The 24739-nt window shown below is 38.7% G+C and overlaps 2 protein-coding genes across 7 annotated transcripts; both read left to right on the top strand.

The window, feature by feature from the left end:
* Positions 1–364: 364 nt before the first annotated feature.
* LOC5521050 (tolloid-like protein 1) lies at positions 365–24739 on the top strand. The gene is made up of 6 exons (XM_048728953.1): positions 365–519; positions 5362–5405; positions 21552–21911; positions 22847–23205; positions 23747–23774; positions 24233–24739. Exons 3-6 carry the CDS (start codon positions 21830–21832, stop codon positions 24493–24495), a joined length of 732 nt encoding a protein of 243 aa, XP_048584910.1. The 5' UTR covers positions 365–519; positions 5362–5405; positions 21552–21829; the 3' UTR covers positions 24496–24739.
* Positions 2155–14433, top strand: LOC125556662 (galanin receptor type 1-like). Of its 6 annotated transcripts, none has more exons than XM_032366172.2 (2): positions 2155–2801; positions 12188–14433. In XM_032366172.2, exon 2 carries the CDS (start codon positions 12205–12207, stop codon positions 13249–13251), a length of 1047 nt encoding a protein of 348 aa, XP_032222063.2. In that variant the 5' UTR covers positions 2155–2801; positions 12188–12204; the 3' UTR covers positions 13252–14433. The 6 variants fall into 6 exon arrangements, with proteins under 6 accessions (XP_032222063.2, XP_048584903.1, XP_048584905.1 ...); XM_048728946.1 differs by lacking the exon at positions 2155–2801 and adding an exon at positions 2820–5660; XM_048728948.1 differs by lacking the exon at positions 2155–2801 and adding an exon at positions 2824–5472.

Genomic DNA, 24739 nt, shown 5'->3' with positions numbered 1-24739 from the left:
ATTTGTGCGGTTTCTTAATAAACCGGTGTCTTTGAGCACTTTCCCTCATGTTTGCCTACAAAAACACCAACCGAATAAAGTGTTGATCCCTGTACAAATCATGCGGACTATTTCACGTGAACGTTTTCAACGGTTTTTATTGATCTTTTAAAGGCGCGAATGTATTTAAAACAGTTGCTTATTGAGATAAAAAAAATGCCGCGTATGAGCAGAAAGTCATTCAACCCTAGGATGGTGAGAAAGCGTATTGTGCATGCACTTTTACATTTTCGCTTGACGTCACAAATCCCCATGGCAACAGGTGATTAGCACTTTGCTGGCCATTTAGAGGCGACCACTCATAGGTGATCACAGATAGAAATGTTACGCAAATTATTGCTGTACCATTAACTCCGCCTTGATTACTCATATTGCTTTCTCACTTTCGCAGAGAGGAAACATTTTTACCCACCACAGACAGAGCGAGACTAAGCTAAGTAAAAAGACAAACTTGGCAATAAACCACCTATCCTTAGCAAGGTAAGAAGCTCACGATTTGAAACTTGTTGTCTCTCACACATTTTGACTTTTTGTTTATCGCTTTCTCGTGGATGGGTGCATAACCAGATGTACTCCAAAACAGAATAGGTGGCTAATTTGAACTGTTTTGATCACAGGAATTTACCAATTTCTCTGTTTTACACAGCTTAAGAAGGTTTTTTTATTTGGTGGCGACTTAAGGATTTCCTTGGGACTTAAAATAAGCTCGAACCAATATATAAAACGATCAGACATTAGTGTGTGAATAATTTCTTTTTAAGAGCCGATAGCCCTTCAATCTCAGAAGCCATTTTTAAATGTCCCTTTTTGTCAACGTAATGTATTTAAGTTTCCTTTATACTCGCTGATAACTGAAGTACTTAGAACCAAGCTTTTATAGAAGATGAGTATCGTCTGTGATTTTTCGCTCTTCTAAAAGCTATTTTTAAATAATCTTTAGTTTGTTTATTGTAATGGTAGGATACTGCGAGATTCCAGTTACTGCAGTATTCATTGATAAACAAAAACTATCCATTTTAAGATGTACGTATTGTTGTCGTCGTTGAAGGAAAGCTGAAAAACACAATAAGAAGTTGCTACACAATAGGGAAAAAAACAGCTAAACAGCTTTTTAAGGAGAAAATGAGGAAAAAGTGGTATATAGAAATTAAACTGTACTGCTAATGTTCGAGCCAGAATGTAGATTTGAAATCAATACAAATGAAAAATAAAATAATAATAATAATAGGCATTCAAATTTTCAATTAAATTTCTTTTCTTTGCCAGAAAGGGAACAAGATTAAAAAAATAGATTGCTTTTTTTTTTTCAAAAAAATCTACAATATCTCTTGTGAAAGCGTCCTCGTTATTTTGTTATCACTGATATTTTAAATCATTTTTGGTTTACCGCAAAATTATGTCAAATATATAAATACTTTACTGCACGATATTACAAAAAATCCCTTTTGTTGGCATCATCATTGAAGGTCGCGTTTGGCTTGTCTTTTATAAGTGAGAACCTAACAGCAAGCCATTCGTCGAGTCAAGGCTATTGCAAAATACATCCCGATCGATATAAATCAAGTTGCTAATTAGTTACCATTCGAAACCGACGCTTACACAGGTTATATTTTAAAAGGCATTTGCATTCGTTTTGGGGTCCGTTATGAGAAAAAGTCGAGCTTCAAGAGACATTATTTTCTAAATGAAAGTTTATTTCAGGGCTTGATGAACCTATTATTGGAATTCTTATTTCGCCTGGAAGAAAATTGCTATAGCTAAACATTTAAATTAGATTTATACCACGATGTAAGTACATCCGTCGACTTTTAAGTGAGATAGCTTATTATTGACTTTGTAACACGAGCTACATCTAGTCGAAGGGTGAAAAATACATTTTTTTTACTTCTCGAGTGTATAACGGAAATATATTTGTTTGGCTCCGCCTACATCTCCTTTCCGTCTCAAGATAACTGACGCCCAAAATTGATGACCGTAATAATGACCCCATTCCTCTTCTGTAAAAAGCGCCTTCTTAAAGGTTTGCGCTAACACGGGCGGCAAATGGGACAGTTCTGTTTTACTCTACAAAATCAGGCGAAGTTTTTTTTTAAAATTAAGTCTGTAGGGAAACTGTAGAGGGATCTTAACCTGGGCCCGACTACAAATACACTCACAGGAAATAGTGAATAAGAGAATGTTGAATCATCAGTTAAACAAACATTCCCCTTTTCGCAAATGCGATCCCAACTAAAGTGGATTTCTTGTTAATTCTTTGTTCCTTCCTCTTCAAAGTGAAGTGTACTTTCATCCAGTCCAGCTGATATTTTGTTCCTTTTTTCATACGTTAACGATATAAGTGTTATTCTAAGAGAAGCAGTCTAGGGTTGATTGGAGATACCGACTAGTAGACTTCCTATATTAAATATCGCCTTATGCGTTTCTGCGAGTTGTGCGTTAGAAAAAAAAAAACGCGCGTAATTAGGCATTATCCTCTCGCTTTCCCCTTAACCCAATTGCTTACTCAGCTCAAATTCCGCCGGAAATGTACTTAGGTGGTATGACGCGCACAAGAGTAGTGTAACGGGAATGATGAATCTACATCCTGCTCGATTCTTGAGTTTCTCGTTCAACACGGCAAGGCATAAAGTTTGTGGATAAGATCTCTAAGGCAAATACAAGTCCTCTGCATTCATTAGCTTGAGGTGGTTTTCTCATTAAGCAAAAGGATGACGGAAATTCGTCAGAAGAAAACGGGGTAGACAGAACATTCCGCTGTTAAAGTAAGTAAGAATATTTGCACAGAAGCCATCGACTTCTTTATTCAAAACTTTGCGTATCAATTTGTTTATGTTTTTTTTTGTTATCCAACTTTCTTTTTGCCTTCCTTTTAATTTCTTGAAAACGTTCCATATTTCTATATTTCATTTTACGGCTATGTTGTAAGGATTCGACCAATCGTAATGCGGCGTTTGTGTACGTATTGAGTATCAATTCGTCATACGTCAAGACCGAAATATGAACAAGGTAGAAACTCTATACTTCTCTATGAAATCAGCTCAGTACCACTTTGCCCCCCGACTTTTCCTATTTTGCCACGTAGTCAATTCTCGTCTGTACCCTCCCCTGATTTTCACCTCGGTCCACTTTTTATTCACCAAATTTCTCCCCCCTGTGGTACACCCTGCATCTAACAATTCACATTAAACCCTTCTCTTCTTCCCTCTCCTCATTATTCCTACTCAGACAAGGTGTATAAAGAATCTTTAGGTTCCCGTTATTTCTTCCCCCTTCATGACGAATGCTTCGGCACAATGCCAAGTGACACGAAGAATCCTTGTCTCATTGACTAAATCTAGGATGCTTGTTTTGCATATAGACTGGTGTATTTTCAAATGTAAACAAAGGAGTGTCTGATAAGCGATTTATGATTTTCCCTTTCCTACAATGTTCTTACAACACGTTCTTGCAACACGTAAACGTAATACCGTCTGCGTTCAAATTCAACACTTAACGTCTCGAGTAGAGGCTGATCGTTTTATGAGAAAAGGAACGCAATTATGGCAAATCTTTTTTATAGCACAGTACACACTAATACCTTATTAAGAGACTACCCTATAAACCGCGCTAATCGACCGCTTAATCGGGGTAGGCCGCGTAGCAATGAAACTGAAAATTCTCTCTGCTACGCGTTGCTATGTCTTAATATCCACATTGGTCGCTTTATGGTTTTGCGTCAAATGTGTGTCTCTCTCGACAGTTATTTTTTAACACCAAGAGTTCATAGATCTAATGGGTTCTTTTCTGACCGCTGGTAATTGCTTTAGTAAACAACATAAGTTTTGAACTGGATTTGAGTGACAAATATTTCAGGACTTTGAGAAGTGGTCGCTTAATAGAGGGTGGCCGCTTTAGGTGGTCGCTAAATAGAGGTATCCTATATTTGTCACTTAGTTATGTGTCCCCACTTACCTGGTCATCCCCCGCCTCAGTCGCTTTCATTCTCATCTCCGCGCCCATCGGCTTCCACTCATCAGGGGCCGATCACGTGACAAAATATTGAGTCACACACAGCATCTATTCCATCGTCTAATTGAAGCGAGTAACGGAGATACTTTCAATTAAATATCAGACTTCAATCGTGGATGGTTATTTTGAAGCAAATAAACCTTGTTGTATTTCAAGTTTAAATATAAACGTCCTTTTTTCTTCACTCCTCCGACCCTTTTTAAGCTTACCATCCTTTTCGTTTTCTTTTTAGTGCTTTATCAAAACTCTCTTCCCTCTTTCCCGTCAGCTCTACACCTTCACGGGCTTCCCCTCCCTTTACAATTGCCCTCCCGATAACCCCACCCTTCTTCAAACTCTATACAGTTACAGTATACCCTTGGACACCCTAAGGGCCGGAATTCGGTGCTCGTTACTTCCATCCATTAGTTGTATTTTAGTCTTGCGCAAGAGGTTATTTGTCCGTAATATATAGGTATCTATAATGGATTTTTTTTATAAAAGCGGATTGTTTTAAAAGGGGTGGCGTTTGCAAAGCAAGACCCCATAAGACCCCCCTCTCATCTTTGATTTCCCACTACATGTTTACAAACACCTCACGTAGCTTGAAAATGTGACCCTCAGGCAAAGAGATCACGTTTCAAAACAGTTGCGCCCATTAGGAAACCTGGCTCTTCTTCTTGAGAAGCACTAATACCGATAATTATTACACATAACGAAAAAATCATTTCTTCCAAAATGCTGGCATTTTTCCAAACACAGGGAAATGCAATTGTCAAAGTAAGAGATTAATTATGTTTCGGCATTTTGCCTTTCCAAGCTAACAGGGATTATAGAAAAATGACTGTTTGAGACTTCATAAAGCACTGCCTGAAGTTATTGATTTAAGAAACATTTCTCCAGCAATATTTGCTTTTGTATCGGAAATAAGTGGACAAGTTTGTCAATTAGTGATACTTCGTGAGTACCGACATACGAACATTCGGTTCGCGTGTTTGCGGCTTTTCTACAATACGAAAATCATTAGGGAAATAAAAAAGAGGATAAGAGGGAAAAAAGCTTTCAAATGCAAAAAAAAAGCATCGCTTATTTGACCTATAAATAATCTTGAATCCCCATTAAGATGATTTCTCCGAACAATCAGGAAATTGTTAGAATCTAAAAATGCGAAACTTAGTTTTGTAATTATGTGGGCTAAATGTAGCGTGATCATTATGATGGCAAAGGAGATAATGGGAGGTTGTTTTTCCCGGCGGTTACGTGTTTGCTAGCCGCTAAATCGAGAATTTATCTCGCATCGCTAAGACTGTATCTTGTCGCTACTTGTGCTTGAAGGGCCTTGGTTTGTCGCAACGAGCACAGCAAGGAAGCGTATAAAGGTGAAGCATCCGATATGGTGTGCACTTGAAGGCTAAGTGTCCCTACCGAGTGGAAAGGCGAACATTAGTGAGTGATCCTAATATAAGCTAAGGTGCTTCGATAATCATTTTGTGATTTATTTCGTTAAATGAACAGCCGTGGCTATGTAAACTGCGTTTGCTTTCAACGATTCTTTCATTCTCGCTTTACGTTCCGCACGTTCTCAATAACGGGAGTTTTCATCACGCTTCACGGGGACGCCATCAAAGACAAGTGTAAGTCTCCGTAAGTCCTGTAGCGGTGGTATTAATGTTGTATTGGTCTGATGACGAGATGAAGATATTTAGTGATCTAAGTTCGATGTGAAGCCTGAGATATCTTACCACCCTTTGAACTCGAGTAGGCTTGAAGGTAGCAAGAAGGCCCAAGTAAATACGCGAAATTTGTTTTGCTCGAGACACAAAATACTTCTTTTTTTAAATCAGATATGGTAGGCAAAAGATGGAGATCTCTCTTTTCGGGTTATTTTTCATATAAATTCATGGTCAACACTCAATGCCGAAAGGCATTTCTTGTCATTACAATGATAAACCTAGCTATATTCAATAAAAACCCGCGTGTAAGAACCTAGTAATTTAAAAACCTATAGGCAGAAATTTTAGATTTTAAAACCCTGCACAAAAGGTTAATCTCTTTCAGATCGCTATAATAAGGGGTTGGCTTACGGGTTGTGATTGTGCTTAGACGAGGCGTGGGTAAAAAAATTAAAAGACAACTCAGGAAACAAACTTGGCTTCCTCTTGGCAGGAAAAAAACAACAGGATTTAATATAAGGGGCCCGTGGTGAAAATTTAATGCTCCTTATGTTTGGGTTATTAGATTTATTTTTCAAGACAGCATCAAATATATTTTTCATGCCAATATATTAGGGGACCTTCATACTTGGTAAGCAAATTGTTTGGAGGTCTAAGACTCTGGATTAGTGAGATAAATACGATACCAAGCGGCAGGGTAACTCACTGCGAGCCTCTTTTTGGCGGGAATTATCAGCATAACCCACAATGCTTCTTGAGATGCGTGAACGGAAAATTCATATACCTCTAAATATGGACTTATATTTCTATATTAGGCAATGCAAACAATCGACACCATCCGTGGGGACTAGGTTTGATATGTGTATATTTATTGGCGAAGGGATGAGGCACCAATTGCATAAAATGTTGTTAAGAAAGACGATGAAATAAGAGAAGTGTGTAAAAACAACGCTGCTGCAAAGAGGATCTTCATCAAATGTGTTATTAGGGAAAGCTTATGCATGAAAATTGGCTGCGTCATTTTCATTTACTTTTTAAATCATTACAATTTATGTCCCATAGAATCATACGCTCTCATTCCTTATCTTTATAACTGCATTATCTGTACATAGAGCAAAATTCGCTATGCCTATGATCTTATGCGCAAGCTCTAGTAATTAGTGCAAAATTCAAAAGGATTGATGATTTCGATTACGCAGCCATAAACCAGCCAATAAATAAGGTATAGCAGTTAACTGAAACTTTGATAAAAAGTCGTTAAAAACAATTGAGGTGAAATTGGAGATAGTTAGAGAGAAGAGAGTAATACCATTTTGGACATCGGTGATATTCACTCAGTTCACGCAGCGTGTCTACGAAAATTAAAATAAAAAAAAAGAAAAGCATCGAGGTTTTTTTATGAGAATAAAAAGCAAGGAAAGACGTGTTCCTCAGATAAGTATTCTACTACATTTTTAACGCGTTTAATTGTTCGTTAAAGACATGTGTAGTGAATTGCAGGGAGGGGTGGTAAATACATGAGCAACGCCGTAGGGCGGTGGTACCTATTGGCGTTTTATGAATAGTACTCCTTGAAGGGTAATTCAATGTAACAACAATGTATCAAATTTGACCAACAAAGTAAAGTACAATACATTATTATTGTGCTTAAGGCTATAGTTTAAAGTCTTTGAGTTTATTTGTACTTTAGCTCTCTTCAAACGAAGCCGAACCCGTTCACGAGTTGCGTCATGAGTCTGATCACTTAGTAACATCAAGGTTAGCAAGGTATGTTTTCCTTGGTCTTCCTCCATGGCAATTTCTTAAGAAAAGATGCCAAGCCAAGGTTCTAGCCTTTATCTGTGAACAATCTAAATTGACTGCTTGATTCCGACCATTTAAGGTGTCCTGTTACTGTAAATTAAATCAAAGTCATCTCGTGTCATCACATAGTCTCAGCTGATAGTATGATCGTGTTTCCCCACACGAAACTGTAAGTATTTATAAGCTTAGAACAATAATAGAGCAAATATGTCTTGGTGTACTGGCATTTATGTGTCCTGACCCGAGTATAATGACGCTCACTGCCTAGTCCAAAGCCAATATAAACAAGAAACGAATAAAAAACTACTTCATCTCATTTCATTTTTTGTGATGTATATGGTTTGTGACGTAAGCAAGGAAAGTGATAAATCTACAACCTATACTTCCGGTTTCGCCGCGTATTCATTTCATTCAGTTTTTATAAATAATTAGTGATCGGCATTTTAAAATGCTGTGGTGAAATCTAGACTTTTAGACTAAGTTTTAGCGCGTTGTTAGCCACCCATTTGCAGCGCTATAGTAATAACAAAAAAAAAATAAAGCAATTTCGCCTAAAGAAGTGCGTGTTAATGCGATGTCAAGAGCTTGTGATCGTTCCATGTGTCGCGGACTCATTGTCCACAAAAGCGTTTTTCTGTTTGTTGCTAGCTTTTAAGGACGGCACACGACAGATCACATCCTTGTTAAAAATAGTTGTTGATCTTGCAAATGTGACGTAGAAATTGGGTAGTATTATCCGTTAGTGAGTTGATTTTATCTGACAGCTATATCTTCCTCTGCGCGAACAAAGCCATCTCCATTCTGGTTTATTGTTTTTTTCTCGGCATTGCAAAGTCAAGCACTGTTAGTCCTGTTCCACGGCAAATCAAGCATATGTATCGAGAGATGTCGGAACCAGTCACCTTCGCGTATTTCAGCGCTATTCCTATCTAGCGACGACCAGTCGGCAACGCTTTAAGCCTTGCAGCAACTGAAGGTATTCCATTCTTCTTTTTGTTGATTTTATAAACTCGTATTACTTATAACCAGAGGCGAACTTTTATACGATAGTTTTTTTCGCACGCATGGACTGGATGAGAAGAAAGAACCCGATTGAAAAACCTTTTGTACCTTAAGAACAGTTAATCTCTCCATCAGAAAGCTATGACAAATTGGTTTCCTTGTTTTGGAAATAAAAAAGATGAATTACCTAAAGCCGGATAATTTGAGTTCATTTTTTAAAATGGAAAAAATTGAGTAATGGTCCATTTTGCACCTTAATAGAACCTAAATTGTTTATTGTTTTCTAGTAAAGTTTTAAAGTAATTGTACTTCGTCTGAGGGGTCAGTTTATTTTCCTTTTGTCCCAATGGGTTCGTCTTTCTTACGGACTTGGTCGCGTCTTGGCTTTTATTACATGATTGATATGTTTCGAGAACGCATTGACAGCTTGTGAAACATTTTATCCCTAACTACGTTAGAGGATTATCGATATTGAATTTGTGGGCTGAACCTGCTAGCTCAAAACACCTTGAAAGTGACGTTCAACTGAATAAAGCCTTTCTTTTTTTTTCCTGATAAACTTCCTGAAGATGGGGTTGATATCCAAACTTGGTATCACCTTTCTGCTTGCAATTAGGTGCTCAAATCTTTTAAAACGAACATGCTAAGAATACGTATTTTTATGTGCAATGAACCAATGTGATGAATAGTAATTGTTCTCGTTTTGATTTAAGTAATTCAATCAATAAATTGCTGTAAAATGATAGAAAGCTCTGTGTGAAAACCGTTAAATATCCTAAAAAAAGGGCGAACATCCTGCTTTTTATATAATGTAAAGAGACTTTTGTGGCGGCTTTCTTTGAGATAAATAAAATCTCTTCCAGGCTTTTTTTTACCGATCGCAAAGATTGTTCTAGATATTAGATATCCCATTATTCAATAGGAACCAAACCATTCAAGAAAAGGGAGAAATAGGATTTGTTAAAGAATGTCACTGAGACTTAGATAGCTTACCATACAAATATAAACAACGTGGATTATAGGTCCAGTTCTTATGCATAGTGCCCGACGCTCACTTTATCACAATTATCATTCCGGTGGCTTAACCCAAATAATGTATTGTTAAGACTTTGGAAATCTTATCAGGCAAACAAATTGGATTCGCTTTTTTTTTTAGTGTAAAAGGCCTTCTGCCCAAGGGGATTACACTCAAAGTAAAAGAATACGAATATTTTAGGGAAATATGTCTGTTTTTTTAATAGTATTTATACGTTTTGCATGATCTTGGATTTGCGGTGTTTGAATCTGGTTAGTCAATTAAAATAGGGTAAACACAATTGATGGAATACTGAGATAGCGAAATCAGATCATTCAATATCGAGAGATCGCGAAAAGTCGGGAAAAGAGCTAGAAAGATCATTAGCGCATTTCAACCATCAATGACAAAACACATTATTTTTACGTCGCTGCTAGAATTCTATAAGCTCAATATATAATATGGTGTATAAAAAAATCTTCTGCAGAAATACTTTCCTTTTTTTGGCTAGACTTAAAAATGAATTGTGTGCATTGTGGCTGACGTTATGTGAAATTGAGGCAAATTCTTTTTTTCCCTTTTGATTTTCATTAAACTCTGTAAACACTACGAATCCTAAAATCCATAGAGTTCGTGGAGATGAAATTGGTATTTCTGTGTGTGAGAAAGTCTTGATGACAGTACACAACAGCCTGTTTACGCTCCCGCACAATACCGAGTGACTCAAAGCATCCATTTCCATCAGATAATTCTAGAAAGGAGCTGACAAACTATCAAATGTCATTAATAAAGTTTCAGACTTCAGTCGTGGATGGTTATTTTAAATCTTTATTGCAAATGAACCTTTTTATTTTTAAATATAAACAATAAAAAAGGAGTGGTTGATCTATTGTCAAAGCCCAAGAACGTGCCGAATTATGTTACATAAAATATGCCTCATCGGGCCGCTCTCTTTTTCTAGAACGTCTTGCTAGCATCAAATTTATATATCTTGTTGTAGTTAATAAAGTTAACGTGTGTTTAGATCCATAACTATCGCCAAAGGTCACCTCGATTATTCACGTCTCGACTATTCGCAATAGTTAACGTCGCTTACGGTGTCTAATTGTTAATTAGTATACGACGTGTTATAGCAACCATTCTTGAAGCTGGCAAAAATTTACTCTGTAACCCCGAGTATATAAGGGCTTGTTTTTCCGTATCATTCTGGAATAGGAATGGATGGTAGAAAATGTGCAGAATGGCATTCGCGTCATTCTGCTACAGGTAGCAGAATGGTGGAATGGCCTTCATTCCACTTCGGAATGGGAACGCGGGATAAACAAACTCGCGCTTTTTCTATTCTAACAAGAACCATTCTCATCCCGGAATCACGAATAAAAAAAATAACGCGCCCTAAGAATTAATATCATTGTATGGCTGGAATACATTGCGTTTTGTGGATAAAAATGGGTGTAATAAATAACAAGACTGCGACAAAAGCAGCGTGCTGTCATTACTTCCTGTAATGACAGCACGCTTCCTTCAAGTTCATTGTTTGACGATGTATAACGGTGTTTTACACTAGAAAACTCAAGAGTAGTGCATTCAAGGTGTACTTAGTTCAAAGAGTAGCGACTCTTTCGTGAAACCGACTGGAAAAACCGTGGCGCGCGCGACAGAGAAAGAGAGTAGGGGAGGGTGGGGGGAGGGTGGGGGGGGGGGGGTGGGGGGGGGAGTGGGGTGGGGGGGGGGCTCAGCTTACAGCGTTGAAGATGGCTTTACTAGTAGTTATCATTAACGCTCCGTATGGGAGAAACATTTCGTGAAAATTACAGAATTGTCACTTCTTAGGGACCCCATCACATTTTTTTTCTTCCAAAACGTAAAAAAGCACCCCCTTTTGAACCCCAGGCCCGGCATTATCGAGAAACTTCAAAATAACTCCAAAGGAAATCAAGCATTTTAAATGGAATTATTTTAATGCCAATTTAACACAAATGATGTGAGAAGGTCAATGCTTTCCGTTTTGAAAAATGAACAGTGTCACTTTAACACCAGAGTCAGGCCGACAACTGCAAATATGTAAAGCTATTAACCAAATGCTACGAAAAACGCACACGGCAGAACAAGAAAACTTAATTTAAATTTTGAACAGCACACTGAGCAAGGAGCCTACTCTTCCGATGTGTGGCTAGCAAACGAAGTCAGCAAGGTGCTTATCTCCTTCGTTCACGAGGCCTACATTTGCTATCAGATGGTCACATGGTGCGATTCAAATTGTTTCGCCGTTCATCCTGAAAAAGCAGAGGGTTTTATGTCAAACTTTTTCATCAGAGTTTTTTTTTTTCAGAAATGTTTATGCCTTGTAAAATGGGCTTAAAGAATGCTACCTAATCTATTCTTTGGATTTTTAATACCGATCCAAGATGGTCACATGGTGCGATTTAAATGATTGGATCTTTAATACCGATCCAGAAGCGGATAGTATATATAGATAGTATATATATATATATATATATATATATATATAAGCATAAGATTAAGTCTCAAGGAATCTTTAAGGGCTGTTTTATTAATTTGTTTGATAGTTGTTTGGTTACTCCAGTTAACGTGTTAGCTTGTTACTCTGCGTTTGTTGGGTGGTCGAATGGTAGCCGTTGATGCTTTCCATTTTTTTAAATCCCAGACAGATTTCCCGCAGACATGAATAATTCTACAGTAGGAGAAACCCTTATGGAGGACCCCCCAGCCATCCGCTACACCCGCCTGTTTCTCTACCCCCTTATCTTCGCCGTGGGCGTGGCTGGCAACTCCCTCGTCTGCGCTCTCATCCTGAAGAACGGCAAGTCGTCGTCCGCCAACGGCTACTTCATCCTAAATCTGGCCATCTCCGACCTGATGGCACTCCTCCTTTATTTGCCATTTGACCTGGTCTACCTTGAAAACAGCTACATCTGGCCGTTTGGAACTTTCCTGTGCAAGTTCATCAATTGCCTGAGTAAAGTGTCGGTGACGGTATCTGGGTCTACTTTGGTAGCGATAAGCTATGATCGTTACAGAGCTATTGTGCACTCCCTTCGAGGAAGATTGAGCCAGAGACAGGCTATGGTCATCATGGCCTGCATCTGGGTCTATTCCGCCTTGCTGCAGCTTCCATACGCCTTTGCGCTCAAGCTTATGGGCAGAGAGTGCATAATTGACTTTCAGTTCTGGGGCGGTTCCGAGTTGTATCAGATCAACTACGTTCTTGGCGTATTCACTCCAGAATTTGTGATCCCTGCTATAGCTATCACGCTAGCGTACACGCGAATAGTCTGCCACTTGAAGAAAACACACAAAAAGAATTCCCAGCATGGATTGTACCAAAAGTCAACGATGGCGGCGCGCACCAGGCAAAATAAGAAAACCACGAAGGTCTTAACGGGACTTGTAACCATCTACAGCATCTGCATTCTGCCGCACATGATATGTGTTCTTATGGTGATCTTTAACAAGTCCTATTTGGGCTCTTTCGCGATGAGACTTGCGTACGAGTTCACTCGGCTTCTCACCATCACGAACTCTTGCTTGAATCCTCTGTTGTATGGAGCAATCAGCAAGTCATTCAGGACAGACCTCAGTAACTTTTTGCGGGGGAGGAGGGGGTCACGGGCGTCCATGAAATTCCTCCGTTCAAGTGTCCACATGGGCAACAAGCAAGCGAACAAGTTCACAGAGGCAGGGATTCCTCTAGAAAATTCATTCCAGTAAAAAGCACGTTTTATCGCTGAACTGTAAATAATGAAAATATGAGAGTACGAGAATAAGCAGCGCATCTCTCACTTTTTGTTTTTACTTATAGATTTGCATCATTTTCCTGTGCATGTAAAAAAAAACATTTTCAAAATCTGTTACCAACATACAAAGTAGAACGCAGAAATCTGGTATAGATGCATTTAAAGTGTGTCCGGCTATAAACACTACAAGGTAACGGGTATTATCAGCTGTTTGTATTCAGAGAACATCCTCCGATCTACTACTCTTCTCCCAAGTTAAAAATGGATCCACCTAGATATTGAATACTACCTTAAAGGTATCTCTCCGCAAGTGGACATGTTCCCAAGAAAATATATAACAAGCTTTTCCCCGTGTTTAACGTGGCTCTAGCAAAATGAAATTCAGAATGTTTTACTTATCATACTATTCAGAAAAGAAGGGTCTTTATTACACGGCTCTCCGAAGATAAGTAAATTAACAGGGTCTCTTGCCGTACTTACAATGTCTCTGAAAGTGAGTAGTCCAGTTTCGAATTCGACTGTGACCGCTGGAAAAAGGTACACCAATACAAAGAGGGACGTTTTCTTTCTATTTCGAAGTTTTAGTTGATACCCAGCAACCCTAGACAAACTCCCACCTCAAAATACAAAGGAATTTAGTTATCTGGAAATGGCCATTCATACTCTGACAGATTTTACATTTTAGGAAAAGCGAACGCTTTTGTTCTCGTGATCGCACGGATCAGAAATAGGCCACGTGACTTTTTTGGGTGGCATGCTCGCACGCGCTCCGGCTTTTGGCGCCAAAATAACAACAACAAAAAGGAAATTATTTAGCGCTTTCGAATCAGCCAGAAAATGTCAAAAGGGCTTATTTTAATTAAAAAATTAAATTTTTTTTTTGCCACTTAAAGAGTCACGTTGCCTATACAACTACACTGTAGAACTTGACTGGACGGGCGCGTAACGAAACTGAACTTCAAGTCCCTATTAAGTCCCAACTATTCCGCTTATGCGTGTTCTATTGTACTATACATTTCGTTAACTTTTCTATCTGGAATTTTAAGCAATTCAACTTTGCATGCAGCTAATGTGTTTGAGTTATTGTTAGGGCGCCAAGATTTGATAATCAAACTCATGGCAATATTGCCGAGTTATTAAAACAGCCTTATCACCATCTGAGTATGGATGACTGGTTATATGATAATGAAATCTGGATGACTGGTTATAACATAATGAAGTCCGTTTCCCAGTCTTGTGTAAACTCGTGCGCTGCGACTGTTTGGCATGCAACAAATTCGACGCCTCTACCATTTTTCTTTTTGAATTGCGTCATCAGGGAAGAGTTGAAAAAAATGTTGACATTAATAACGATGATTGTGACCCGCACTTATTTGGTGTAATTGACCTGGCCGTTATGCTGTTTTCTATGATCAACTTAAATGATGTACTTCGAGGCATAATAAGGTATCTATGATGACAATGATGATGATGTTGACGAATGGTGATGGTGGTGGTGATGGTGATTATGGTGATGGTGGTGGTGATGGTGATTATGGTGATGTTGGTGGTGATTATGGTGATGTTGGTGGTGTTGTTGTTGTTGATGATGGTCATGATGATGATTAAGGTGGTGATGATGATGATGGCGATGATGGTAACAATGATTGTGTTCTGATATAAATGACCTAAGGCTACATATTATTTTTTAGATGTGATGTGCGCAAAGATGGTGGAATTAGGAAAATAGACATGGAGATTAAGTGTTATGTTACGTGCCCCTTTGGAGACAGAGTAGCCGCGAGAAAGTTTGAGCATTAATAAAAACGATTTCTTTCTGCCACTAGGTTGAGATTTTAGGTTTCAATGTGGGTATCCCGGTATATGACATCTGGTAATATTTTCATTTTCTCCTACTAAAAACAAATGCATAGCGCAGTTTCTGTTTCGTGATAGCATAAACAAAGCATTTCGTACCACGTGATAGCATAAACAAAGCATTTCTTACCACGTGATAGCATGAACAAAGTATTTCTTACCACGTGATAGCAAAAACAAAGCATTTCTTACCACGTGATAACATAAACAAAGCATTTCTTACCACGTGATAGCATAAACAAAGCATTTCTTACCACGTGATAGCATAAACAAAGCATTTCTTACCAAGTGATAGCATAAACAAAGCATTTCTTACCACGTGATAGCATAAACAAAGCATTTCTTACCACGTGATAGCAAAAACAAAGCATTTCTTACCACGTGATAGCATAAACAAAGCATTTCTTACCACGTGATAGCATAAACAAGGCATTCCTTACCACGTGATATCATAAACAAAGCATTTCTTACCACGTGATAGCATAAACATAGCATTTCTTACCACGTGATAAAATAAACAAAACATTTCTTACCATCACAGCCGTAAAGCTCCATTCGCACGAGCGGAATCTCGAACCATCGCTTTGGGTACAGCCTGACTTAGCGTGCAACCAATTTCTGACAACGTCCATCTCAAACTCTTTCCGCCCTCCCAGCGACTACAAGGCAAAAGGCAAATCACAAAGGGTGTTGGCAATCAAAAGATGATGCCTGAAAGAGGGGATGCATCAACTGTCATTTCTCGTTTGGACGCACACATCAACTAGCATGTCTCGCTTGGACGCACACATCAACTGTCATTTATCGTTTGGACGCACACATCAACTATCATGTCTCGTTTGGACGCACACATCAACTGTCATTTCTCGTATAGACCCACGCATCAACTATCATGTCTCGTTTGGACGCACACTGCAACTATCATGTCTCGTTTGGACGCACTCTTCAACTATCATGTCTCGTTTGGACGCACACATCAACTGAAATGTCTCGTTCAGACGCATACATCAACTATCATGTCTCGTTTGGACGCACTCATCATTTATCATGTCTTGTCTCGATTAAAAAAATCACCACTATCAACTGCAAACAACAACAAAAACAACAAAATTGCCATCATCAGACCCGTAATTCAATGTATACTGCAATGGGCCTTAATAAGCGCAGCAACAAAAGCATCAGCAATAATTTAAATCGCCATTATCATTATCAACAGCCTGTTCTATGGTGTCTCTCTGTCCTTTGATAAATCATACAAAAAAAGCAACAACAACCACATATACTAGACACCATAATCATCAACATCATTAAAACAACAAAATCATCATCATTAACAACAGCAGACTGAAGTAGCGACAACATTATCATCATCATTCTCATCAAGAACAAGAAAATTGCAATCTTTATCACCACCATCATCAACAACACAATTATTTGTTATTATATTAGTAGTATAACAAAAGTTTAAGAACCACCGACAACAACCGGCACTACAAGTACGCCAACATCCTGGTCCCAGTAGCATAATAACGTCAATAACAATCAGCGAGAATACTAACATTGGGCAGACAAAGGTTTCCAAGCAATAATAGAAATCAAGACGAAAACATTAAGCTGATGGAAACAAAACAAAACATACATTTTAATCATCGGAAGAACTTTTAGAGGGAGAATACTAATTATTCAACGTCAAATTTTCGATGACATAAAGATACATATCCTAGATATATTTATTTTTTTATTAATATAATTGTCAGTTTGAGGTTTCAGCATAAGATAAATGATGATACTTTTTAAAAGACGATCGAAAGTAAACGGTAAAAAAGAGTCATTGGTAACATACTACCTTATAACACTTAATTTTCGCGACGTCAAAATTTAGCGATTTTGGGATGGCGATATTTCGCGACACTTTATTTTCACGATTATCCTATTTTCGTAAAAACCAGATCACCTAATTTTCGCGATTTTGGGATAATAAAATCCAGGAAACCAACTGGAAATAAAATGTGCTGTAATCTTTAAAACTGAAACAATTTGTTAAAAAGAGGTGCATGGGCTAACTTTAGTTTCATAAAAATATATAAATACAAGTCCAACTCAACCCCTTACCGTACTATATACATTAGATGACTAAATAGACAAAAACGTAGGAAGAAACCACCGGACAGCCTCTATCTGCTGGTGTGCGTCGGACCTTGTGGTCTGCGTCGACAGTTGATTAATTAATAAAACCTTCAAAAGAAAAAGTCGACAACAACGCAGATTTATGTTTTTTAGAACGATATTTCGGCAGGCCAATACCTGCCTTCTTCAGGTTATAAATGAGTTGCAATGGCATGTTATAGCTAGTATATGTACAAAGTTCATTGATGATTAACTAACAAAAGGTAAAATAGTAATTGAGTAAAGAGTGACTTATGGAAGATGGTAAATAGGGTGGTGTGGATTACTAAGTAGCTAAACGGTTTCTTCACGCCGGTTGAGGCCACCGGGTTCAAGAGTGCCAGCGCGAGCTATCAGTGTGGCTTCTCTTGCTTTGCGGATGGAGTCGCGGTTATTTCTTATTTTTTCAATAGGTATGAGCTCTATGTCAGAAGCGGAGTGGTTAGGTTTTAGGAAGTGTTCAGCGGCGTGGGTTGGTATGGATCGAGATTGGGAGTCTACAGTTCTGCGGTGTTCATTAAAGCGTTCTTTTAATTTGCGTTTAGTTTCCCCAATATATTGATGGTTACAGCGGTTACATTGAATCATATAAATCACGTTTTTAGTATTGTAGGTTATGTGGGAGGTTATAGGTCGTGTTTCACCTGTTGAGAAAAATGTGTAGCTTGTAAGGCCATCGGTTCTAATATAGGGTCAGGTTAGGCAGTTTTTTCCGCAACGGAAAGCACCGGGAGGTTGGTTGGTGGGAGAGCGGTCGGAAGGTAGCTTGGCTTTAACGAGGATGTCGCGGAGGTTAGGTGAGCGGCGAAAGGCGACAAGAGGGGGCTCAGTGAAAACCTTATGGCATCGCTTAGACGAGAGTAGAAGGTTGTAGTTTCTACGGATTATGTTGTTGATGTTAGGTAGTGTAGGGTTATAGGTAGTGACAAAGGGGATGCGACGGGAGTTTTTGTGGTTGTTATTATTAGGGCGTAGGGCGTCAATGTGGGAAATGTTAGCAACGCGTAGGATTTGTCTCTTGAGAAAAGCGGGTTTATAGCCACGCTTGAGGAGGTAGTTGGTGAGTTCATTGTAGCGGTTATTAAAGCTTTCTTTTGTAGAACAAATGCGGCGAATACGGAGGGCGAGGCTATAGGGGATGGCCTTTTTGGTGTGATGAGGATGGCAAGATGAAAAAAGAAGGTGTTGGTGTTTGTCAGTAGGTTTGGAGTAGAGGTCAGTTCCGATTTTACTATTAACAAGGGAGACATTAACGTCAAGAAAAGGTACATTGTTATAGGAGTGGGAGCTTATAAATTTAATGGTGGGATGTAGATTGTTAAGATAATCTACAAAAGCGTTCAATTTGTCTAGACCCTCAGTCCATACAACAAAAATATCGTCGATGTATCTTAACCACGTATGGGGTTTGTAAGGGGCGTCACTAAATAGACAATGTGTTTCGATAAAGCTTATTAAAAGGCCATTATTTTCCAAAAGGCTTCTTGTGTACTCACTGAATTTTTGCGCATCCTAATTTTCGCGACACTTATGTTTCGCGTCACTTTATTTTCGCGAATCTTCTAAAAACGCGAAATTCGCGAAATTAAAGTGACGCGAAAATTAAATGCAATAAGGTATTTCTTCCACAAATTTATACTAAAATATCAATACCGCATAGTAGACACACAATGTAAGAGATTCCAGGTGAAATTAAAACTGATTTGTTATTTTTTAGCTTGTTTTTCATCGGTAATGAAGGGTGAAAACGGAGATACAAAATGGGGAAAGATGAAAACTTTTTCAACTTCATTACCGTCAATTAAGGTCAATGTTTTATTCAATTTTTCTCTAATTTTAACATGATATATAGAAGTTACCCCAAATCATTTTTACCAATTGAAAAATGAAGCGTCATCCTACCTTGAGGAAGGTTGACTTGTTTGAAGATCTTCTGCCTTTCTCCATACAGTTCGCTCGCTACCCCATTTTCCTGAGAAGCTGATGCGGACGTATTTTGCTTCTTTGAGTCCTCTTGCACTGTGTGGTGACATGAGTATGGAGGACAATAAACAGAAATACATTTTTCAAAGCTCTGAAGAAGGTCCAGTGAAAACAAGAAACTTTTGTAAATTTGACAGGATTTTTTCCTGAAGATGAATAATCAGTTGACTACAAGGTTGAGATATTAAGACCACAAAACGATCTTCAGCATTAAGGTAATTCCCTTGAATTGCACTGCGCACCCCTTCTGCGCATAGTGGCGCGCGCTGTTTGTTCGAATTTTCCGGTATTAAGTGCGCGAGCGCGCCACAGTTGTACAAGAAAACAGCAAAAGGCGCGCGTTTTTTACTTAAAATCGCTTTGACAGAAAAACGAAGTCGGTTACCCCCATGTTGTATTTGCTTAAATAGTTAAATATATACGGAAAAATGATATACAGAAGAAGAAAAAAAGTTGGGTTGTAGAAGTTTTGTTATTTCTCTTAAAAGCCGTAAAAATACTTCAAAATGGCGCTTTTTACCGTATGAATAGCGGCGAAAACAATGTATTTTAGTGTGATCTCTTAAAATGTGATTGGTTTTAAACATTAGGTACTACGGGTTATTGTTTAGGAGATCGGATTTTGGCAGCTCGACAAACACAACTTAATTTTCTAAAGACTATAGGCACTCTTTTTGAAAACTAAGAGTTGGGATTTTTCCTTGCGCGATCAATGAAAACGCGTCAACTCTACGCCCCTCTGTTGTGAAAACGAGGTCGGTACCCCCATTTTTTTTTTATTACATTTTTTGAAAGCACTTAACCTCAATATTGTTTATGCCAAGTTTTAAAAAATTCTGAGTTGTAGAACTATTTCAAGGGAATTACCTTAACTTAGAAGACATGAACTAGTATAGCGCGCCCATATATTTTATCAAGAAATTTGATTGACGTCTCGATCTACGTCACAAATGACTAGACCTAGGCTTTACAGGCTTTGAGCCTGTTGGCTTTCCAGTTCACAAGGCATTTTTTTCGGAAGGTTGACCAAAATACCAAAATATTGCAGATTTGAGTTATCCGCGCGAACGCGTATTATTTGGTATCCATACGAACCACATACCATTTGGAAGATAAAAAAATAAATAATCGACCAAATCTATCAATTCTGAAAGGTTATATGGACTTTAAGACATATTCAGTTAAAATCTATAGGATTTCCAAGGGTTAGCAATTGGTTATCTCTTCAATTTTTCCAACTTTTCTATAGAAGCCTATCTCTCTGAAAAAAAAGAAGAAATCAACGTTCACGTTTCAGAGTCAAAACATCTTTTTTTAAGCAATCATACTCTTTGTTAACATCAATTACTTAAATAAATAATAACGTTTTTTTTAATTGTCTGGCTAACATCCTGAACACCTGAATCAACTCATCGTATCGAACTATCCAACCAGACCTTATGGCCAGGCTTAGGGGATGATCCTTAGACAATTAATATTTGGCACACGCTTCTGAAAAGGCACGGCCCAGGTGGATGTTACGGCCTTCACATGGTTAAAAAACAAGAAACATGGCAAATTTTTACCGTATGCTCCACATCATAGTGGTGCTGGAATTCGCAAATTATCAAGGTTTGTATTTGTTATTAAGAGAATGAAACTTTGTTTTGCTTTGCGCAAACACTTTTAGTTGTTATAAACGATAAGGTTTGTAACGTGGTAGTTAACAGTTATTAATAGTTCTCTAGCTTTAGAAAATATTGCTGAATTTTGCTGAAATATAATTGTTTTTTTTATATTCTGCGTTGAAAATTTATCACATTTCGGGTCAAACACTTATTACATTTTGCGTCTTAGGGTTATTATATATTTTGTTGCATTTTGGGTCAGTTATTACTTCCATATAAGGAAACTAATATAATCTTTATTTAGAAAAACTGCACGGTTCTTGTTATTTTTAAGGTTGCCGTACCGCAGGTGCTTCGTAAACTTTATAACGTGTAATCAGAAAAGAATAGCAGTGACTGTGACCATCTTTAGTCAATTGAGAAAGTCTTTGAAAAGAAACTAAGATTCCTTGGTAGCATACTCTCTGCGCAGAGCTTTCTGTGTCGCTCGATTAATTTGCTCCACAAAGTAAACGGGCGACACAGAAAGCTATGCTCAGGAGGGCATCGGTACCAGACCCCAAAAACGACAACATTTTCTTCGTATCATTCCCCCTCCAAAAATCACTTCTATTAACATAGTTTCATGGTATTATAATTCATTTTTTTGTTTTTGATTAAGTGAAAAGCTGTGGTGAAGTGTTCTCCGATGATGCATTGCAAGGCACCATCTCGAGCAAAAACTGGCCCAACCCCTACCCCCAAGGGACAAACTGCACGTGGTCAATCACCAAGTTTCTCACTTCCTACATCAAGTTCACAGTCCACTTTCTTGATCTCCATCCCGGGGTCGGCGAGGACGAGTGCGGGGATTACCTGCTGATCACTGGTACCGACGACTCGCTCCAGCTCTGCGCAGGGCATTCTGGGCCGATCACGTGGTATTCTCCAGAATATACGATGACTTTGACGCTTGTGTCTGTCGTCAACAATGGTGTTAAATCTCACACCGGGTTCAATGCAACCTTTAAAGTCCTTCGAGGTATGCTTGCCTATAACATGGTCATAAGAAGGCGGCCGTAGCCTTCAATCAATTTTAAAGTTAGGGTTCAAGTTGGTCCTAAAAATCAAGTGAATTTCATTGGCGCGCGTTTTTAGATGGGTCGAAAATTACAGTCAATATGGGAACTTATGACCTTTAGAGGCCCCGTAATGAGAAACTAAAACAGGCTAAAACAGGTTAAAACAGGCTAAAACAGGCTAAAACTGGTTAAAACAGGCTAAAACAGGCTGAAATAGGCTAAAACAGGTTAAAACAGGTTAAAACAGGCTAAAACAGGCTAAAACACGGCGAACTCGTTAAATGGTCGAATACAAGCATTTTGCCCAATTTTCCTAAAATTTTGCATACAACTAGAACTATAAACTCGCTTTAAAGGGGTATCTCATTTTGTGCCAATTATTTTGCAATTAGACTATTTTGCCGTTAGCTCCGGAAGCATCCCAAATTTGCGTATGGCAAATTAAAAATATAAAATAACAAGATAAAATGATATACCCTTTTAAAGATTTAAATGTGCTTATGGAAATAAGACGTGCTTCGTTAATTTCGGTTGTGCGGTTAGTGTTCAATCCTTAAAAAAACAATACGGTTCTCAACTAAAATATTTTGTTTGCTGTTTTCAAAAATCTGACACGCATTTTTTTTCGCGGTGGTAAAGATAGACCGCAATCTCAAAATAACAGCTTTAAAGGTCCCCAAGAAAGTGATTTTTTAATGTTTTTAAAGTAGGATTTTGTACAAAAATGCACTTAAAATGCACAAAATTGCACTACCATTAACGACGCCTGGCTTAGGCTCTCCAAATTATCCAGACCATTACAATAGCAACAAAGACCACCCGACCCAAATCTACTAGCCCATACTCCTCCCCCACCCTCCCTCCCTAAAAAGGAGCACATGGTTTGTACTTCCAGTGGGGTCCTCTTCCGAGAACCTGACGGCGCCTAGCGGTTCCCTCTCCTCGCCTAACTACCCGGACCACTACGGTGGCAACACAGACTTTACTTGGAAGATCACCGCTCCACAAGGCCACCACGTCAAACTAACCTTCACCGCCTTCCGGCTCGAACCTTCTGACAATTGCTCCCGTTATGACTATGTCCTGGTACGGGACGAGAAGGCAGATAACCCGGTATTGGCTTATCGCTGCGGGGCCCCGGCCACGCCCATGTCATTTTCGTCCACTGGCCAGGAAATGGTGGTGAAGTTTCACACGGATCTTTTGGTGGCTGATAAAGGTTTCCTGGCAGATTATGTTGTGGTTGCCAACGCGGTAAAGAGACAATATCAAATACCCGGGGAAGCAGGGGCACATTTTGTATTCAAATACAGACATGGCCTCTCAAACGTTTTCTCGGTCCTCTCACACATTCTCACGCCTTCCGCTTCTCACATTTTCCTCGGTCTTCAGCAATTATATGGTAACCGTGCTAAACCAAGCAAAAGATGATGGCTGCTTGTAAAAAGCAAAACCTTTGCTTTTTTGCTTTATACAAGCATCAGCCATCATCTTTTGTTTGGTTGAGCACACTGACTTAAGCAAGGAAAGACAATTGGGGTTTTGAGGCCGAGCGCCCGTAAAGCCTTCATAACATGATTCTTCGAGGTCTAACAACCATATAACAAAACCAAAAAATTCTTAGATTAGGCTGATGTTCTTATCAACCCTAAATTTAACAACAGTATACAATGCACCAAGCATAAAGTGTATTTTTTCTCTTGTTATCAACCGTAAATCAGCATTTTGACAAAAGGTATATAAACAAGTGCTAGGTTCTTATGGCGCTGATGATATATTTAAACTTTTCTTTCAGAGTCCCAAACCACCCATTACTATTCCGGGTAAGTAGACCATTACGGGTATCTATTGACATAACGTTAGAATAGCTAAATTTTTATCGCAACCCTGATAAAATTACGGGTATATACATGACAAATACCAGCCGAGCTGAGTTTTTCCTGTTTTCCATTTTTTCTTGTCAATGAAAAAGTAAGAATGCAAAAAAATTGCTTCAAGATCGACTTATCTTATTTCTGCAAAAAACAGGGGTGGGGCACTGGGGGCATGTGCCCCTCCCTATATTTGCAAAAAATTATAAGGAAATGACCAGTAGGGGCGTAGCTGTGGCCCCACCCCCAATATTTCAAGGCATTCTACGGCACTGAAAAATGACAGTACAATACTGTCGTTCTCTATCCTTGATCAGAGAAAAGAACCACATCAAGCAACTCCTGATCTGTGGAATTTACTTTACAGGTTTTCCCTTCAAATGTCTTTTTTTATGTTATGATGTTTGCAGATTCGTTCTCCGGGGCATATTACCCCGTACAGCATTCCACACTAAACAATCAGCACACCATCAAGACGATACGTACAGACAGCATCCTATCGTGCTTGTTGATGTGTCAGCGGTTGCCTGGGTGTAAATCAGTTACCATAACAATGCAGGACGCAGCATTCTGCGCATGTAAGCTTCACAACACCAGCTCAAAAGAGGTGCCTGGAAGTTTGACAGAAGCTGTTGGATCGTGTTTGTACGAATTGGTAGAGGGGTTTCCATAAAACCCCATAAAGGGGTCGAAAAAAACAAAGCTAAACTATACTAGCGTTTGCAGGAATGTGCTAAAAAGTATTGATGGATACTAGCGGTGCTTGCACGAGGATTTAAAGCGCTTTAAGATATTTCCTAGATGATTCACGAAACCGGGTAGAAGTATGTAAAAGGAAATTGAGACAGGTAGAACGATTAACCCTGGTAACAACAACCAGTCCCTGGATATATGCACAATTAAAGAAGCCACTTTTA

This window comes from Nematostella vectensis, chromosome 6 (assembly GCF_932526225.1).
Source record: "Nematostella vectensis chromosome 6, jaNemVect1.1, whole genome shotgun sequence".
In the NCBI taxonomy this organism is placed as follows: Eukaryota; Metazoa; Cnidaria; class Anthozoa; order Actiniaria; family Edwardsiidae; genus Nematostella; species Nematostella vectensis.
This window is presented reverse-complemented; position numbering and strand designations above follow the sequence as displayed.